This window comes from Vipera berus, assembly GCF_964194415.1.
Source record: "Vipera berus genome assembly, chromosome: 6".
Taxonomy (NCBI): domain Eukaryota; kingdom Metazoa; phylum Chordata; class Lepidosauria; order Squamata; family Viperidae; genus Vipera; species Vipera berus.
Window position 1 is genome coordinate 49,322,550 of NC_138208.1, and position 17,802 is coordinate 49,340,351.

Genomic DNA, 17,802 nt, shown 5'->3' on the forward strand with positions numbered 1-17,802 from the left:
AAAACTAGGGCAAATGAAGACAGGCTGAAAGAGTGGGCTATGTTTAGCCTTGACAAGAAAAGATTAAAAAGGGGAAATGATATTGAACATCAAGTATTTGAAAGGATATCATTGAGATGATTAATAATTATTCTCTTTGTTCCTAGTTGCAGGATAAGGAATAATAAAATTAAGTGTGTAGGTAGAAAGATTTCAGCTGAATGTCAAAGAGGAAAAATAATATACCACATGGGACTGCATCATCATCATTAATACCTTACAAGTACCTATTATTTATAGGGGATGCTAAGGAGACATGGAGACAAATCCAATTATCAAGTTTGGAAAGCTGGATATTATGTGGCAATACATTTTCCAGAGGAAGAGTTCATGGTACTGTGGGACAGGAAGACAACAATGCATATCAAAGTTGGAGCTCGATGGAAGGTGAATCAGTATGAAGCTAAGTCACAATAACAAAAGGAAACAGGATGACTATTCTACAAACAATTTATTCTTGAATTATGCTCACTATAAATAAAACAAGTTTAGAATAATTTACAAACTATATTTTATAATATTTATTATATAGCCACGTGCTCTATGAAAAAATACACAGGTATACAGGTAGTCCTCAACTAACAACCACAACTGGAACCAGAATTTCCATTGCTAAACAAGGTGGTTGCTAAGTGTATAAAATACGATTTTAAAACTTTTTTGCCACAGATGTTAAGTGAATCACTGCAGTTATTAAACAAATCAGGCTTCCCCCATTGACTTTGCTTGTTGGAAGCTGGCTAGGAAGTTCGTAAATGGTGATCACATGACATTGGGACACTGTATTTGATTGCCAAGTGCCCAATTTTTGATCACATGACAGTTGGGATGCTGCAATGGTTGCAAGCACAAGACTGGTTGCAAGTCACTTTTTTCAGTGGTCTTGCAACTCTGAACTGTTGCTAAATGAATGGTTGTAAGCTAAGGACTACCTGTATATTTTTTGGTTTAATACACCATAGGTTCCAAAAGTTCCTCAACTTGTCAGATATAGAAACAGAAATATGATTACCCAAAATGTACGCCTTGCTATCTTTTAGACTAAAAAATATTCTCTATTGAGCTTGGAATTGCTGTATATTTATGACTCACAGTGTTAAATTACTTGATTATACTATCCTGGAATGAAAGAGGAAAAAACTGAATTGCAAGCTGTGACAGAGATACTCCCCCCCCCATAATGAAAATAGTTGCAAACTTTCTTTACAAACACAATCCTTTAATTGATACATATTTTTATTGGCATTCAATGACAAATTCATCCTTAATGAACCATGAGGATGCCATGTATTTCATGGCATCATTTGCTCCCCTTTATCTTCCTCATGTATGCCACATTTTCTTACGCAAAAAATAGAAATATAACTCCTTCTGATTTATATTCATTTATACAGCTTGTGATGCTTGCAGAAATGTTTTGATATTTTAACAGTTTTTTGCTGTTAGGTCGTAAAAACTTTGGAAATGGCCTTATACTGAGACAGTCCTCAACTCAAATTGCTGATGCTGACTGGCAATGGTTTTTCATGTTTCTAGCAAGAATTCTCTGGCCCTATTTGGAGATGTTTGCACCGATTTGTTTTAAACTAATAACTATTTAATTTTATTTATTTATTTTATTTTATTACATTTATATACCGCCCTTTCCCTGAGGACTCAGGGCGGTTTACAGGGAATTAAAAATCAAACATACAAAAGTTAAAAACCAAGTTAAAAAATATTAAATTCACCCTGTACTCTTAAAAACCCCAGTTAAAAATTTTCTCCTCAGCCTGGGCCCGGGAGCTCAAAGAGCCTTTGTACTATAGGTAGAGGTAAATAAGATTAAGGGGATGAGAGTTTATATCACTAGTAAGCACAGGCTGTGAAAATAAACAAAAAAGTAAACAAAAAAGATAACATTAAAAAAGTTTTTTTAAAAAAATTCCATTTATATCCCACCCTTCTCCGAAGACTCAGGGCGGCTTACAAGCTTAGCAGTAGCCTTCATTCTATGTATATGCCTGCTTATTAGGGCTTTCACACACCCCCAAGCGGCATTATTACAAAGTCAGCTTAATTGCCCCCAACAATCTGGGTCCTCATTTTACCTACCTCGGAAGGATGGAAGGCTGAGTCAACCTTGAGCCTGGTGGGATGCGAACCTGCACTAATTGCAGGCAGCTGGTTATAGAAAGTTATAGAAAACATTACATTTTTCAAAGCTAGTCTATTTTGTGTCTGTTTTGTGGCTATTCAATCTATATTAATACCTAAATTAAGGTTGAATTAATCTTTTTTTTTTCTTCAAAAATGAGTGCATTGTTTGTTAGCTTCATAAATCTTGATTGTTCTAGATAAAATGTTTAGGAAAAATGTTTCTGGTTTTATTTTCAGGGTAAATTAGCTGGTTTATGTGGAAATTTTGACAAATTTACTTCAAATGATCTGACTACATCCAACAATATGGAGGTAAAAAATGCTCAAATTTTTGGAGAGAGTTGGGCAATAGGACAGGTAAGCATAACATCTCCATTTATTTCAAAATAAATAATATATTGATATTGCAAGTATGAGAATCTGTGGAAACAGAATTAATTTTAAGATAGCAGCCAACAGCTCACAGTTATGAAAGCTGGTGGATGTGATAGTAGTAATAATAGTAATAATGTATACTTACAACTGGTACTTCTTTCCCACATCCTCCCCACTCCTCCATTACCTTTATTCTGTGCATTCTCTTTCTAACTTGATTAGGCAATTGAAATAAAGATCAGGATATTCTGTGGCAGCCTTCTTTAAATATATACTTCTGTCATCTCAATATCCATCCTGCTGATGATTATGCTTCAAATCATCTGGGAGACTTCCCTTTTGTGGGAGAAATTTGTTCTAAGGGAAGCCTGAAAGGGTTCATTTCATAATTACACAGCAAAGAATATCACAAAGCTATAAGTACTCTTAAAAGGATATTTAACAGAGTTGGAAGGAACCTTGGAGGTCTTCTAGTCCAAACCCCTGCTCAGGCAAGAAACCCTATGCCATTTCAGACAAATGATTGTCCAAACTCTTCTTAAAAACTTTTAGTGTTGGAGCAGTCACAATTTCTGGAGGCAGGTTGTTCCACTGATTAATTGTTCTAACTGTCAGGAAATATCTCCTTAGTTCTAGGTTGGTTTTGTCTTTGGTTAGTTTCCATATATTGCTTCTTGTCCTGCCTTCAGGTGATTTAGAGCAGGGCTTTTCAACCGGTGGTACTCGTACCACCTGTGGTACTTTGCCACGTGGCAAGGGGTATGCGACCATCCTAAAGAAATGTAGTGGGGGAGGGGAATGAACTGAAGCAACCCAAGCATGAGGGAGAGGCAGCTGCAGCAGGGCTCCAGCTGATTGGCGCTTCTGGAAGCAGCGTGGAGCTGGACGTGAACTGAAGAAAAAGGGGGGAAAAGGAGAGGAGAGGCTATAAAAAGAGGTGGTTTTGGCAGGAAAGGGAAAAAAAGACAACAGGTAAAGAGAAGGAGAGCTCAGCAGGCAAGGAGGAAACAGGGACAGGGAAGAAGCAGCAGCTGTTGCTGTAAGAAAAGGTCCCCTAGTTTGTTTCTCCAGCCAGGAGAATGCAATCAGCGCTGATGAAATGAAAAGCCGGCACACAAGCATGTAGGAAAGGAGGTGTGTTTATTTAGTTCTGCATCAGCTGGCAGCTTGATTGGGTTACCATAAGGATTTTTGTACAGTTTTTACAGTGTTTTGTAATTCAGAGGCTCAGTTTGTATGCTTTGGTTATTGGAATATTTTAGTCTGTATTTTAGGCTAGCAACGAGTCCAAAGTGTTGACTTCTGTAGGTTTAATACCTTTAAACAAATGTAATTAGTTTTACCCCCTTATCTTGAGTCTGTCTATGGCTTTTAGAAAGTTTATTTTGAAGGTAAACAGGCTTAATTTAAGGCTAAATCTTTTCACAATTGCCGAAGCCTTTCAGCCTTGTGTTGCAACATTGTGACACATGACATGCCTGAGGCAGTTTATTTATTTATTTATTTATTTATTTTATTAAATTTATATACTGCCCTATTCCTGTAGGACTCAGGGTGGTTTACAGGGAAAATTAAAAGCATAACATACAAAAATTAAAATCAGTTAAAACAATTAATTAATTCAAGTCCCCAAAATTTAAAACTAAAACCCAATTAAAAATTAAAACCCCTCAGTCTGGCCAGACAGCTCGAAGAGCCAAGTTTTCAGGTCCCAGCGAAATGAACGAAGGTCAAGGGCAGTCCTAAGTTCCGTGGGAAGTTGGTTCCATAGGGCCGGCGCGCCCACAGAGAATGCTCTTCCCCTGGGAATAACCCGCCGGCATTCCTTAACCGGCGGTACCCTGAGAAGGCCCTCCCTGTGGGAGCGCACAGGACGATGGGAAGTTGATGCCGGCAGCAGGTGTTCCCTTAGATAATCCGGACCCAAGCCATTTAGGGCTTTAAAGGGGAAAAAATGGAGTTTATGTGTTTCTTTATTTTGTGAGCCTTTCTTGCTTTGCACTTGATTCCTGTGTCTTTAAGGGTACAGGGAAGGGATTGGGGAGGAAGATGCATTCTTACTACACTGTGGAAGGAGAGCTCAGAAAGGAGAGAGGAAGAAGGACCAACCAGCTAGCTCAGGGGTCTACAAACTTAGCAACTTTAAGACCTCCCAGAATTCCTCAACCAGCCATGATGGCTGAGGAATTGTGGGAGTTGAAGTCCACAACTCTTAAAAGTGCCAAGTCTGAAGACCCCTGAGCTAGCTGGTAGTGGTGCATATTAATAGACATGGATAAATTCATCATACATTTGTCAGTGAAAAGGGAAAGTGATTCAGCAAAGGAACAGCCACTGAAGAAATTAAAGCTGGTACTTTTCCCCTTTATTTCTACAGTTTGTAATATTTTATTAGATTATAGAATAAAATACAAAAATACAAAAGCAAATAGTAGGACACAGTGGGGAGGAAAAAGGGGGAAAAAGTGAGGGGGAGAAGGGAAAAAGAACAGACTTTCTCTGTTGCAGTAGAAGGAAGCTTTAACATTGAAGCTCAACTTTTTACTTTTCCATGATACTATAAACTAGACATTTCTATAACAACAAATGAATCTAATCAGTAAAACCCAAAATTCCCCCTTTTTTAGGAATTTTCAAGTTTTTGACACCTTGCTAAGCACTGGTGGTACTCAAATATTGTCATGTACTAAAAGTGGTACAATCTGTGAAAAGGTTGAAAAGCTCTGATTTAGAGAATAGGTTGACTCCCTCTTCATTGTGGTAACCCCTTAGATACTGGAATACTGCTATCATGTTACCCCTATTTCTTCTTTTCATTACTAGACATACCAAATTCCAGCAACTCTTCTTTATATGTTTGTAGCTTTATATGTTATGTAAACCATTTTTTATATATTTGTGGCTCTTTCCCATATGAACTGAATAATGATATTTACTGCACCATGGGCCAAACAACATATGTAGGAAGATCTGTAACATTTAAATTCTTGGATGGATTTTTCTACGGGGATGAATGTAACATATATTTAGCTGAAGCAAGATTGTTTCTAAAAATACAAAGTTTATCTTGTGATATTCTGCTATATAAAAGTGCAATAACCTTGTCTTACCTGTACTGTTTTATCATATTACAGATCTTTTGCGGGGTTGGTTTTGTTTTTTTTTGCTCTTAAGTAGATTTCTCCTGTTTGCTGCCTTACTGTGATATCTGATATCTGTTACAAGTGAAACAATTTTCAATATGAATAATGGAAATCAATGCACTGCACATACAGACTATACTGTATAACATCTGAAAAATACAATGTTTAATGCATAATTGCTTGAACAACAATCGAGGGGAGAAAATATATGCAAACATCTGCAGCACTAACATTTTCTCCTCATGTCTCTTTACTACTAATTGTTACCTTGGTTATATTTTGCATGTTTTTCAGGAGTCAATTTATTGTTTATTTTTTATTGAACATATGAATGGTGTAAAGTTATCAGATCAGCAAATTTTAAGCAAAAGTTGTTAGAAAAGGAACTTTTCTTCTATTTACAATTTCTAACCAACTGTTTTGGAAACAATTGTGATGTGTGATAAAGAAAACATTTAACTGAGTATCAAAAAAAGCATAAGAATATATATTTGTTTTAAAAGCAAAATGATAAACAATTTTTCCAAGTTAAATATTTTTATTTGAAAGGACATTATGAAGCTAACTTAGTAAAAAGAAATATAAATTCAGTTTTTAAAAGGCTTTTGATTTTTTAATGGCCTGGGTCCGGGTTATTTGAGGGAACACCTGCTGCCGGCATCAAACGCCCTTCGCCCAGTGCGCTCCCACAGGGAGGGTCTGCTCAGGGTTCCGCCGGTGAGAGATTGCCGGCGGGTGACACCCAGGGATAGGGCCTTCTCAGTGGGAGCGCCTGCCCTCTGGAACCAGCTGCCGGTGGAGCTGAGGACTGCTCCCGACCTCCGATCATTCCGCCGGGGCCTGAAGACCTGGCTCTTTGAGCTCCCGGGCCCAGGCTGAGGAGAAAATTTTAACTGGGGTTTTTAGTGTACAGGGTGAATTTAATGCTTTTTAACTGGTTTTAACTTTTGTATGTTTTGATTTTTAATTCCCTGTAAACCGCCCTGAGTCCTCAGGGAAAGGGCGGTATACAAATGCAACTAAATAAATAAATAATAAATAAATAATAAATATTTTAATAAATATTTTAATAAATATTTTTAATGGATAATAATCACATTTTTAATGGATAATAATCATATGTCTGGGTATGGCAGTATCTGAAAGAAGAGAAGAGAAAGAACTGAAGAAAATCACAAATAACAAAGACCTGCAAATAGCAGTAGAATGACTGTGGCAAAAGAAATAAAAATAGTATTAATAGTCATAGGTGCCTTGGGTGCAATCCCAAAATTTCTAGAGCACCACTTGAACACCATTGGCATTGACCCAAATCACCATCAATCAATTGCAAAAGGTAGCTTTACTTGGAAAAGCTTACCTTCTGGGACAATACCTTTAGCACTATGAAACAACATCTGCCTATCCCAGGTTTTTATGAAGGACTCGATAGGTGGATAAGAATGTCAAATGCAATCTAAACAACTGACTGACTATGCCAGACATGTCAAACACAAGGCCCGGGGGCCGGATCCGGCCCGCGAAGTGCTTTCCTGTGGCCCGCGAAGCCATCCTGGAAACAGTGAGGGAACAGCCCCCACTGCCTTGGCCCTGGCCCAGAGACCCTCCTTCTGCCAGAGACCCTCAGATCTGTCCCACTCCTGCCCAGGCCCCCATAGGCACCCTTGATGCGAATGATGTAGAGCTGGCCACGCCCACCCAGTAGGCCACATGCACTCTAGCCACGCCCACCCAGTAGGCCACGCCCACCCAGGCCATACCTACCTGGCCCCCTGAGGGCAACTGCAATGCTGATGCGGCCCTCAATGAAATTGAGTTTGACACCCCTGGACTATGCAACTTGACTGTTACGTTTGATAGCCATGCTTTATTTCTTTTTCATTAGTGTGCAAGTCCAAATGAGACCAACAAACAATGTGAAGTCCATCAGAGCAAGTTCCCCTATGCCAAAAAGGAATGTTCAGTTTTATACAGTGATATTTTTGCCTCTTGCCGTAATGTGGTAAGTGAACATTTTTATTCTGTAGTTTCTCAAACTGGGCAGAACAGTTTGTAGCTCAAGACTTAATATGGAATTAATGTTCCTCCTTCTCTTCCTCCTCCTTCTTTTTAATGTGCCTTTTGAACTTTCTAATATCATGCTGATACATTTTTGCAGATAATCTATACCCTATGATACAAAATATATTTTAGATGAGCTTGTTATGTTGTTAGCTGCGAAGTCGTGTCCGACCCATCGTGACCCTATGGACAATGTTCCTCCAGGCCTTCCTGTCATCTACCATCTTCTGGAGTCCATTTAGGCTCACGCCTACTGCTTCAGTGACTCCATCCAGCCACCTCATTCTCTGTCGTCCCCTTCTTCTATTGCCCTCAATCTTTCCCAGCTTTAGGCTCTTCTCCAGTGAGTCCTTCCTTCTCATTAGGTGGCCAAAGTATTTGAGTTTTAGCTTCAGGATCTGGCCTTCTAAAGAGCAGTCAGGATTGATCTCCTCTAGGATAGATGAGCTTACATTATACTAATTTTAAAACCTCTCTTGTTTCCTGATGGATTTTACGTCTTTAATTATTCCATACTATTATTTTTCTCCCTATTTTCCAGATTGATGTAACATCATTTGTGAAAAACTGTCATACAGATACATGCAACTGTAATCTTGGTGGAGACTGTGAATGTCTGTGTACTAGCATTGCAGCTTATGCTCACAAATGTTGCCAGCAGGGTGCAGTAATTCACTGGCGATCTCCTTCTCTCTGTCGTATGTATGCTTTTTGTTATATTACTAAATACAATCCCTATAGATTATTTTACACAGTGTTTTCCATTAAGTCATAGCAGTTCAGTGTGCTAGAATATATACGTAGATGGTGAGAGTAGAAAGCATAGCATAGGATTTTTTAAATCTACTGTATACTTTTATAATTGGTCTTTATGTTAATCAGGACAGCTTTTACAACCAAATTTTCCTAACTTCCAGACGCTCTCCTCTCTCCCTTCCAAATCAAATGGAGACAGGGCCATGCTAATTAATTCCTTCTTCAACATCACACGGACCATTTAGTTACTCCTTCAGCCATCTACCCATACAGAAATGTCTTCAGGCAGAGAAACTTTCCTATTTATAAACTGCATTCATGGAGGGCCTCATGTGACTAGAACTATACTAATGTAAAGTAGAAGCATCCATCTACTAATATATTTGTATATATTACTCATTTTTAAAAGAGCACACCTCTCTTTTTGCATTGAGTGTAGATGAAAATGTAAATGTATATGGACTGATTTTTTATCATAGGTATGTGCATAATAGATAGGTGCATAATAATAAAATAAATCTTCATAACTAGTGGTCCTTTGTTGCTATATTTTCTTTTATTACTGATGAAACTGTGTAAATACTTAGCTCAGTAAAGGGCTTAATTAGAATAAGTAAAAGTAGCTTTTTTGTGAATTCTAGTTGATTGTATATTGTTGTCATGAACACAGATTCTGTTACTGTTGGCCACTGTTCATTATTACATTGTTCTTTTTTTTCAGCTTACGATTGTGATTATTACAACCAAGGTATGCTTTTCTCAGTATTAAAGAAAATAATGTTAGGTACACGAACCAAAGACATTTATCCTTTTTTATTGAATAAGTAGTCTGCATTTGAAAATTGTTTCAAGTTGCAGAAATAAAACATGGTCATAATGCCGTGTGGGATAATGAGCACAATTTGATGCAAATATTTGACTATTAATGTAAATACATTTAGATAATATTATTGTTGTTGCTCTGTCTCTAAAAAAGGTACAGATGCAAATATATTCAGGGACAACTGGTGTCCAGGATACAGGAAAATAACTGGCAAAAGGCAGGATGCCATTTTTCTGATGGCCAGGTCTTGTGATATTTTGAAACTAATTTTAGCCTCAGTAGTCAATGTTGACAGAAGCAGATGGTAAATTAGTATCCAGTAAAGGAAATGAATACTTTAAAAATTAATTAATAATTTTAAATTTGCATTTATAATACAAAGCAAATCTCCTTTTCTTTTTAGGCCTTTCTACAGTATACCTTTTAATGACAATCTTGTCTTCACAGTTTAGTTATTATTATCTCCTGGGGAATATGGAAATCAAACCTCTTGAATTTTGTCTTTGTTCTAATGCCAGTTTTTCTGTGAGAAAAAAGAGTTAATAGAAGTTTTTCTCTAATTCTTTAATTTTAGAAAATATTTTAGTAGTATTTTGCTGTAAAAATGAGAGGAAATCAGTTAGCTCATGTTTAAATAAGCATTTGGAGGAGCAAATGATAACTTAGTTATCCCTACTTCCCAAAATTGGCTGAATCTATAAAGTAGAAATGTGAATATAATATTATTGGCATCTTTTTCTGAATGGTGCATATCAAAGGGCTTTGTTAAGGCATATTGGCAAGAGCATATTTGGATAATATACTAGCTGTTTAAATTATTGTTTGGAATGATCATGAAAATTCAAGCTATTAGATGCACTGGTCATCCAGATTTTTGGAACTCTGATTTTATTTCCATTTTACTTTTGATTAATTTCAACAAGTTTTTGTGCTTTCAAATGGCTTGTCATTTTTAGGTAACTAGTTTTCCTATTATTAATTAACATTGTCGTTTTTGTACTTCCAGAACTTGGGGAAGGTCCTTATATTTTGGCCAGTTATGGACAGAATGGTACAGTTATAGGTATCAATGTTAACAGCAAAAAGATATTTCCGTTATTTAGAAACAATGTCCAAGAAAATGTATATTATAATTTTATGCTAACTCCTGGACTTTACAAAGATAAAATTTTATGTGAGTATTTACTTCTGATCCAATATAATTAAATTCCAGGATTTATACATGCAAAAAGATTAACTTTTGCTGTGCTAGATTGTGTTCTTTTAAACACATGTTCCAAATTGGATTAAATGTTATTGTAATAGACTTGATAAGAAAAGCTTTGATGGTGACAAGAGATAAAAGCCATAGTGGCGCAGTGGTTAGAATGCAGCATTGCAAGCTAATTCTGCTGACTAACGACTCCCAGTAGTTCAGCAATTCAATTCTCACCGGCTCACCGTTGACTCAGCCTTCCATCCTTTTGAGGTTGGTAAAATGAGTACTCATATTGTTGGGAGCAACATGCTGACTCTGTAAACTGCATAGAGCGGGCTGTAAAGCACTGTGAAGCAATATATAAGTCTAAGTGATATTGCTATTGCTATTTTTCTATTTCCACAGTTAAAGCAATACAAGATAAATGTTAACTTTGTATGGAGTTGACATCAAGATATACTATTTGGGCATTGAGCAATTAAAAGGGACCTTTTTTTACTTTTAGTAAAATGCTCCATAGCATTTTACCTGTTTTTTTTCTAGCAATATCCAGTATAAGTCTCTATTTTGAAAATAGATCACAGTTTTGGATATTCTGGCTATAAAAGGTTCCCAGAATTTGTCCCTTGAGCTACAGCAGTAAATACTCTCCCTTCCTATTGATGGTTAATTTTAAAAAGGACTTTTTAAATTTGTTAAAGGAAGTAAAAATACTTTCAGATGGGGAAGAAATATACTTGCTGGAAGTGGAACACATATTGCTCATTCCTTCCTTAATCTTACTATGGATTGATCTGTGGGATTTAGCTTGTTTCTCTGATTTTTTTTATCACTTATTCATTCCTACATATATTTAAATGCTGCTGTAATATGTATTAAGGCTTGTATATGTTGCTATGAATTTCATTTATTTTCTGGCAGCTTCATCTCTGATTTCACTTGAGTGTGCAGAAAGGCCAAATTACTTTCTTTATGTACACAATGACAACAGCATTTTCTTAGCACAGTGGGATGCAAGTTTGTCATTTCGTAGAAGAACAACTTTTATCCATCACCAAGGACTTTGGATCTCTGGTTATAGTGCATTTGAACTGCACAGCAACAGAGGTTTCTTCCTTACACTTAGCACTTCAGCAGTGAAAATCTTGAAATTTGTTGATTCCGAAGAATTCAAAAGCTTAAGTAGCTTCAGTATTGAGGGTGAGTTACACCTCACGATATATGGAAGATGCTGTCAATAAACCCCCATGCTGTAAAACCTATGATTTTTACCAAACTATAGTTACAGTCCTTACTTTGAAATTACCCATATACAAACTCTTTTGAGAATAGATTTATTCAGCAGATTTTAGGTGAATATTTGTAGAATTATATATTTTATTTATAGGTTTCAGTTGCTTTTGTTTAGAAGAACAATTTATGTTTTATAAATAAATATTCATTGCATATATTTCTACATAAATATTCTTTGGAATCACACTGTGGCCTATATTCCTAAATATATCTACTGTACAGCATATGATTTCATAAAAAACACACATCTAAAAGTCTGTGCAATGGATATATAACACTACATTTGTTCGAGAAAGTACTGTATTTTTCAATAGAAAAAGGCCAGCTTCAGTTCTGGTTTATAGAGAGAAATGTATCATTTACAAAATGATTTTAAAATTTCTTAGAACTCCATGCAGCAATACCTTACAGGAGGATGTGTGAATGGAGATATGAACCTTGCACAAGTCCTTGTGTTAAAACATGCAATGATCCTGAAGGAACGGCATGCAAATTTCTTCCACCGTGAGTAAATGAACATTTATTGTAATATTCAAAATATTATTTTTCCCTGGAAATGTCTACAAATAATATTAAACTGACTTTTGTTTTTTTACTTTAGTTCAGAAGCTCTATAGAGTGAATAATTCTAAATCTCGTTCAAGTATATATAGGTAAAATAAATACTTATATTGTATTTTTCTTGAATCTTTTATTGTAGAGTTGAAGGGTGCTTACCATATTGTCCAAAAGCTATGATCCTAGATGAAGTCACACTTAAATGTGTTTATCCAGAAGATTGTAAGTATGCTTTATATAATGTTCTTGCATCTGCACAAAATTTTATTTATTTATTTATTCATTCTTTTTTTTTTGCTGTAGTAATTAGGAGACTCTCAGTGGGTTACAATTATAACAAAAATACTCCATCCAGGGCTTAGCTACATATTAATAAAAAATATGCAGTCCCCTAAATTAAACCACAGATAAAATAATTAAATAACCAATCCAAAACAATTGATGGATTTCAAGGTGCAGAGCTTATTTAACATTGATGCCACCCCAGAGATACAATATTTGTGAGGCTCCATCCTGCTCATCTCACAGAAATGGGGGGCTATGAACAGATTGTCCTGGGAGCTCTGGTGAGTTGAAAGTAAGTATTGGTAACACTTGTGGAATACATTGGTTATCAGCAATATCAGTCAATAGTTTTGGTTTCATTTCATAAACTTGCTATTCTGATAAGATTGTAAAAGGCATATCAGTATTTTAGGAAGCAAGTTATATAACAATAGTGAACACAGTTCTTTGAATACAAATTTGACAATAGCCAAACATTGATGTTGGCAAATGCTTAATTTTTTTTTGGGAAAAATGTATCCTGAGGCCATTTTAGGCTCAGTAAAAGAAGTGGCCATATAATGGTGAAGTGGAAATGTAAAACCCAAAAGAAAGTGAAATGGATGGTTATCTGAAGGAGATAATAGGAACTTTGCACACTGTAACATATTATTGTGGAATCCATTTTTTTAAAAATAAGGTTTTTAATAATAATGTACTGATAAGAAGTGCTGAATTATAAATATAATGCATTGAACTGAATGAGGTTTTATGTTAATATGCAAAGAAGGTTGGTTATGTCGGTTTAAAAATACTTCAAAAGGAACTATTGGTTACATCTGTCATTATCAACTGCATCATTAATTGCTTATAGATACATGAAAAGGTATATTATTATTATTAGTAATAATAAATGGAAAGTATTATGAAGCTATTCTCTACTTTTATTTATTTATCTATCAAATTTAGAGATCACCCATCTGACTCAATGAGCAACTCTGAACCTATTCTCTAAGAGAGTAGATAACACTGTACATGACATTTAGCACTGATTCCTGCACCTAGCACTGGGACAGTGACACCAGATTATAATTCTCAATTTCCATGTTCTTTTCAAAATAATATGGAATAAGACTTTTTTTTCCTCCCAGGCATCCCTGTGAAACCATCAGAATCTTCATTTGGAACCAAACCAGTTAAAACAAACCCTACAATGCTAAGTTCCCAGATAACGAATATATCAGAAACATTTTCTCAAATGCCTCTTACTCTGGTTATTGAAGAGACTGAGCCAACCTATATTAACTTATCCACTAAAATCACAACTGAACCAACAACTGCCAAAGATGTTTATTCAACAATGGTATCTCATTCAAGCACGCATTTACCTGATTTGTTACCAGCTTCAGTATTCTTTCCTGAAGACAGCTACAACAAAACCACCACACCTGTGCTGCTTAGATCTCTGTCTCCAACAACTTTCCCAAGTACTTATGAAGCTCCAGTGGTTAGTGTAAAAACAATATCCTATAATAAAACTCCTAATTTCTTTTCATCAAGTAACCCTGCACCTACTGCTGTACCATCAGTGACTGCTTTTTCTTTAATAACTAAGTCAACTACACCATTGGAAGTTGCAGTTCCTTCCTCGCTGGTAGCTACAATTCTTCCAACTTCCACAATACTGAGAGATTTACCTTTAACACAAACATTTGCTGTAACTTCAGGAATCAGTTCTTATCCGTCTACACTTACAACAACTATGCCTCCAATTCCTGTATTTACTTCTAGATTTACTTCATTTGCATCAAGTCCTCATTATAGTATTTCAGTTTCAGACTCAGTGACTATTCAGCCAGATTTGAAATTGATAAATAAAACATTAACGCCTGCTTCTCTATTGTCAAAAAAACCACGTCTGACACCTTCTGAACATATTGCTTCCTTAACCACAAAATATTTTTCTACTGTTGCTGATGTAGTTAATAAAACAACTTCAATTGTAACACAAAGTCCTCTTCCCATAAAGTCTTCTTTTAGTCCTCAAATAACCCACACAACATCAACATTAATCCCTCCTCCAATTACATCTCAAAGGCCCAGAGGAACTGGGGAAGTGACACTTATTTCAAAGAGCTTTTATTTACGGCCTTCCACAGTTTCTCTTCTAGCAGTTTCTCAGACTTCCAAATCAACAGAGACAAGTTCACTTTCAGCAGAAAGTAAACATGTGTTGCATGCAGATTCATCTCCAGTTCCAACTGATCTTATAAGTTTGTCAGAGTTTGCTGGTACCAGGGTTCCAAGCAGCATCCCTATTAAGATTTCACAAGATGAAGCACAAATAACTGATGAACCATTAGGTTCATATCCAGAACCAGAAATTACATCAACAGTTAAAAGTGTTGATACTTTTGCTACTTCATCTTCAGAAACCTCTCTTAAAATGTTGACAACAAGAGCTTCTACTCCTCAGATTTCTGTTACAGCATCACATTCTGGAAGTTTATCGGCAGTTCCCACCACTTCTGCTGTAGTACCAACTAGCACTGGTAGAAAAATGCCTACTATGTTGCTAAATGACCATTTGAGTGTAACAAATTCATCTTTAATTACAAATATTTCCACTATACATACTATGTCTTCAGTTTTTTTGACCACTTTTAATGAATTAGCCATGTCTTTGGGAACAAGAAGGCCTTTTTTGACTTCTTCATTGGATAGGAGAACTTTATCTTCCTTAACAGATGCTCAGTCTGCAGAACCAGCAATGGAATCAGCTTTGACTCTGGGCAAGCTTTGGAATATTACATCAACCCCACAAGATATTACTGAAAAATACTCAATCAGTCCGTCAGAAAATTTAGTTTCTTCTGCTGACACAATAGCTCTTCACAAAATTGCTGAAGTTACTGAATTCTCTCCCATAAGTTTTGATTTTCACACAACTACTACTTCAATCCCTGTTCCTGCAGTCTCTCAAGCATCCATTGATGTTCCGAATGTTACTGTCTTTACACCTAAACCATGCAAAGACTCTTTACAAACCATGCCTTTAGAAATGGATAAAGTTTCAGACTGGGTCAAAACAGAAATAACACAAGCTTCAAAATTTCAAAATATAACAAGCACTTTGTATGCCTTAAAAAGTAATAAAACATCAAACATTACAACGTATGCAAGGACTGAAAAGTCATCTCTACTACCTGTTCAGATGACTATGTCTGCTAGTCAAAGCAGCACAACTTCAGTAAAACCAACATTTGATTTGTCTAGGATTCCATCAACAAAATCTTACTACCGTGTGACTAAACCAGAGGAAGTAAGTACCATCAGCTCACAGAATTTCACAATAACAGATTTATCTCAAGTCACTGCAAAACTTGTGGAAACCCAATCCACAGAGGCTGAAGTTGAAATGATGACAACAAAGAATGATGAACATGCTTCATTTGGCACAATAATACATACACTTGTATCTGTGACATCTTCAGAATGCATGGTAAAGATAGTTTTGCTTTCTTTTTTGTTTTACTTTTTACTTCTATATTTTTAAAATATCAAGTGATACCTGCTTTATTGGAGAAATTTCTAGTTTTTTCGGGCCGTGGAACCTGTTAATTTAAAAAAAAAAAGTGGTGGGATTCAAATATGTGAACAACTGGTTCTCTGTGTGCATGCCACTTCCAGAAGTCCATTCTGGGCCTGGGCAACAAAAAATTAGCTACCAGTTCTGCCAAAGTGGTGAGAACTGGCTGAATTCCACCACTGAAAACAATCCTGGGACTCTTGATTAAGAGGGATGGGGCTTCCAAATGTCAGATGACATGCCCTGCCTTTTCACTGTTCCTAAATCCTCTCTGCAAGGTCACCTACTGGCTTTGTGGTAAGGCTGGATTATAACTTAAAGTCGTTTGGTTTCCTGTCCAGTGCTTTAAAGCACTACACTAAACTGGCTCTCAAGATATGTTTGCATATTTCTTAATTACAAAATGGTTCAGTGGTAAATATATCCTTTTATGATTATCCCTTAATAGCACATTTACCTTATAACTATTGTGACTAATAAAATTAGTGTTATTATAGTTAACCTTCACATGCCAACCATAAGGAACATATGTGTTGTAATCCCCAAAATCTATATTTATAAGCCTACACATTTCTGAGGTTTTATGTTAAATGTTTATAAAAACATTTAGACTGCAATAGTCAGAGTTTCAATAGGTACATAATCACATTTTTATACTTAAAAGAGCCTGCTGATTTTTTGGTACACAAAATATGTCCTCATATGTCAATGACTCAATTTTTTCCCCCATCGTGAAAAAGCCAAGATACCTTGATCCTGTAGACAAATGTAGCCAGTACGTCTGCATTAACATGGAATGGATGCTGTATAATCTTTCAAAGAACTGCCATAAGAATGTGGAGAAACCTGACTGTGGTTTTCGAGGGATGCCAGTTCAGACCAACAGCGACAGCTGCTGTCCTGAATGGGAATGTCCTTGTAAGTCTTTGCATGGTATATTAGATTATATGTGAAACAGAGAATCCTAAACTTGCATTTTAAATATTACAGGAAAATTATGCCAAGAACATCCTAGAATGCCAATTTTATTTTATTTATTATTTATTTATTTAATCTTACTGTTGAAGTGCCTCTGGGCAGCTTATAAATTTACACCGTGTTTTAACTGCTTGTATACCGTAATTTTTATTTCTCATTTGCTGAAATTTACTTTTTTCAGTATTGTCAAACAACTGGCTTGCTATATCCTTGCCCAACACATGAATTTTTCATTAGGAGAATAAAATATGAAAGTCTGAATTGAAATAACAAGTTATCTGATAAATGGCTGTATTTATACAGAATGACAAATCAGCTGTTTGATTTACCAGTGAACAAGCAGAATTCCAGTGTTTGCAGGTCTGATCACTTTTGCTGATTGACACCAACTGTAATTGTAACCAAGTCAGACCATTCATTCCCTGGTGACTGTTTTTTGTGTGTTTGATGCATAGGTATCATTTTGCTTACTTTATAAAGTATCCTTTTATCAGTATGATATATTGCAAATTGATTTTAGCATATGGCCTATTGAAATCATAGAGTACGTCTAAGCAAATATGGATAGCAGTATAACTGTATGATT

The 17,802-nt window shown here is 35.9% G+C and overlaps 1 protein-coding gene across 1 annotated transcript in view; it reads left to right on the forward strand.

Annotated features, from left to right (window-relative positions):
- The window catches only part of OTOGL (otogelin like), a gene marked incomplete at both ends in the record, with an annotated part of 100,156 nt that overhangs the window by 53,015 nt on the left and 29,339 nt on the right, over positions 1 to 17,802 (forward strand). The window contains 11 exons of the mRNA XM_081330625.1: positions 280 to 426; positions 2,416 to 2,535; positions 7,582 to 7,698; positions 8,299 to 8,455; positions 9,235 to 9,261; positions 10,343 to 10,510; positions 11,456 to 11,734; positions 12,214 to 12,331; positions 12,528 to 12,709; positions 13,801 to 16,151; positions 16,979 to 17,156. Coding sequence (XP_081186751.1) covers positions 280 to 426; positions 2,416 to 2,535; positions 7,582 to 7,698; positions 8,299 to 8,455; positions 9,235 to 9,261; positions 10,343 to 10,510; positions 11,456 to 11,734; positions 12,214 to 12,331; positions 12,528 to 12,709; positions 13,801 to 16,151; positions 16,979 to 17,156 — 3,844 coding nt within the window. The remainder of the gene's footprint in view (positions 1 to 279; positions 427 to 2,415; positions 2,536 to 7,581; positions 7,699 to 8,298; positions 8,456 to 9,234; positions 9,262 to 10,342; positions 10,511 to 11,455; positions 11,735 to 12,213; positions 12,332 to 12,527; positions 12,710 to 13,800; positions 16,152 to 16,978; positions 17,157 to 17,802) is intronic.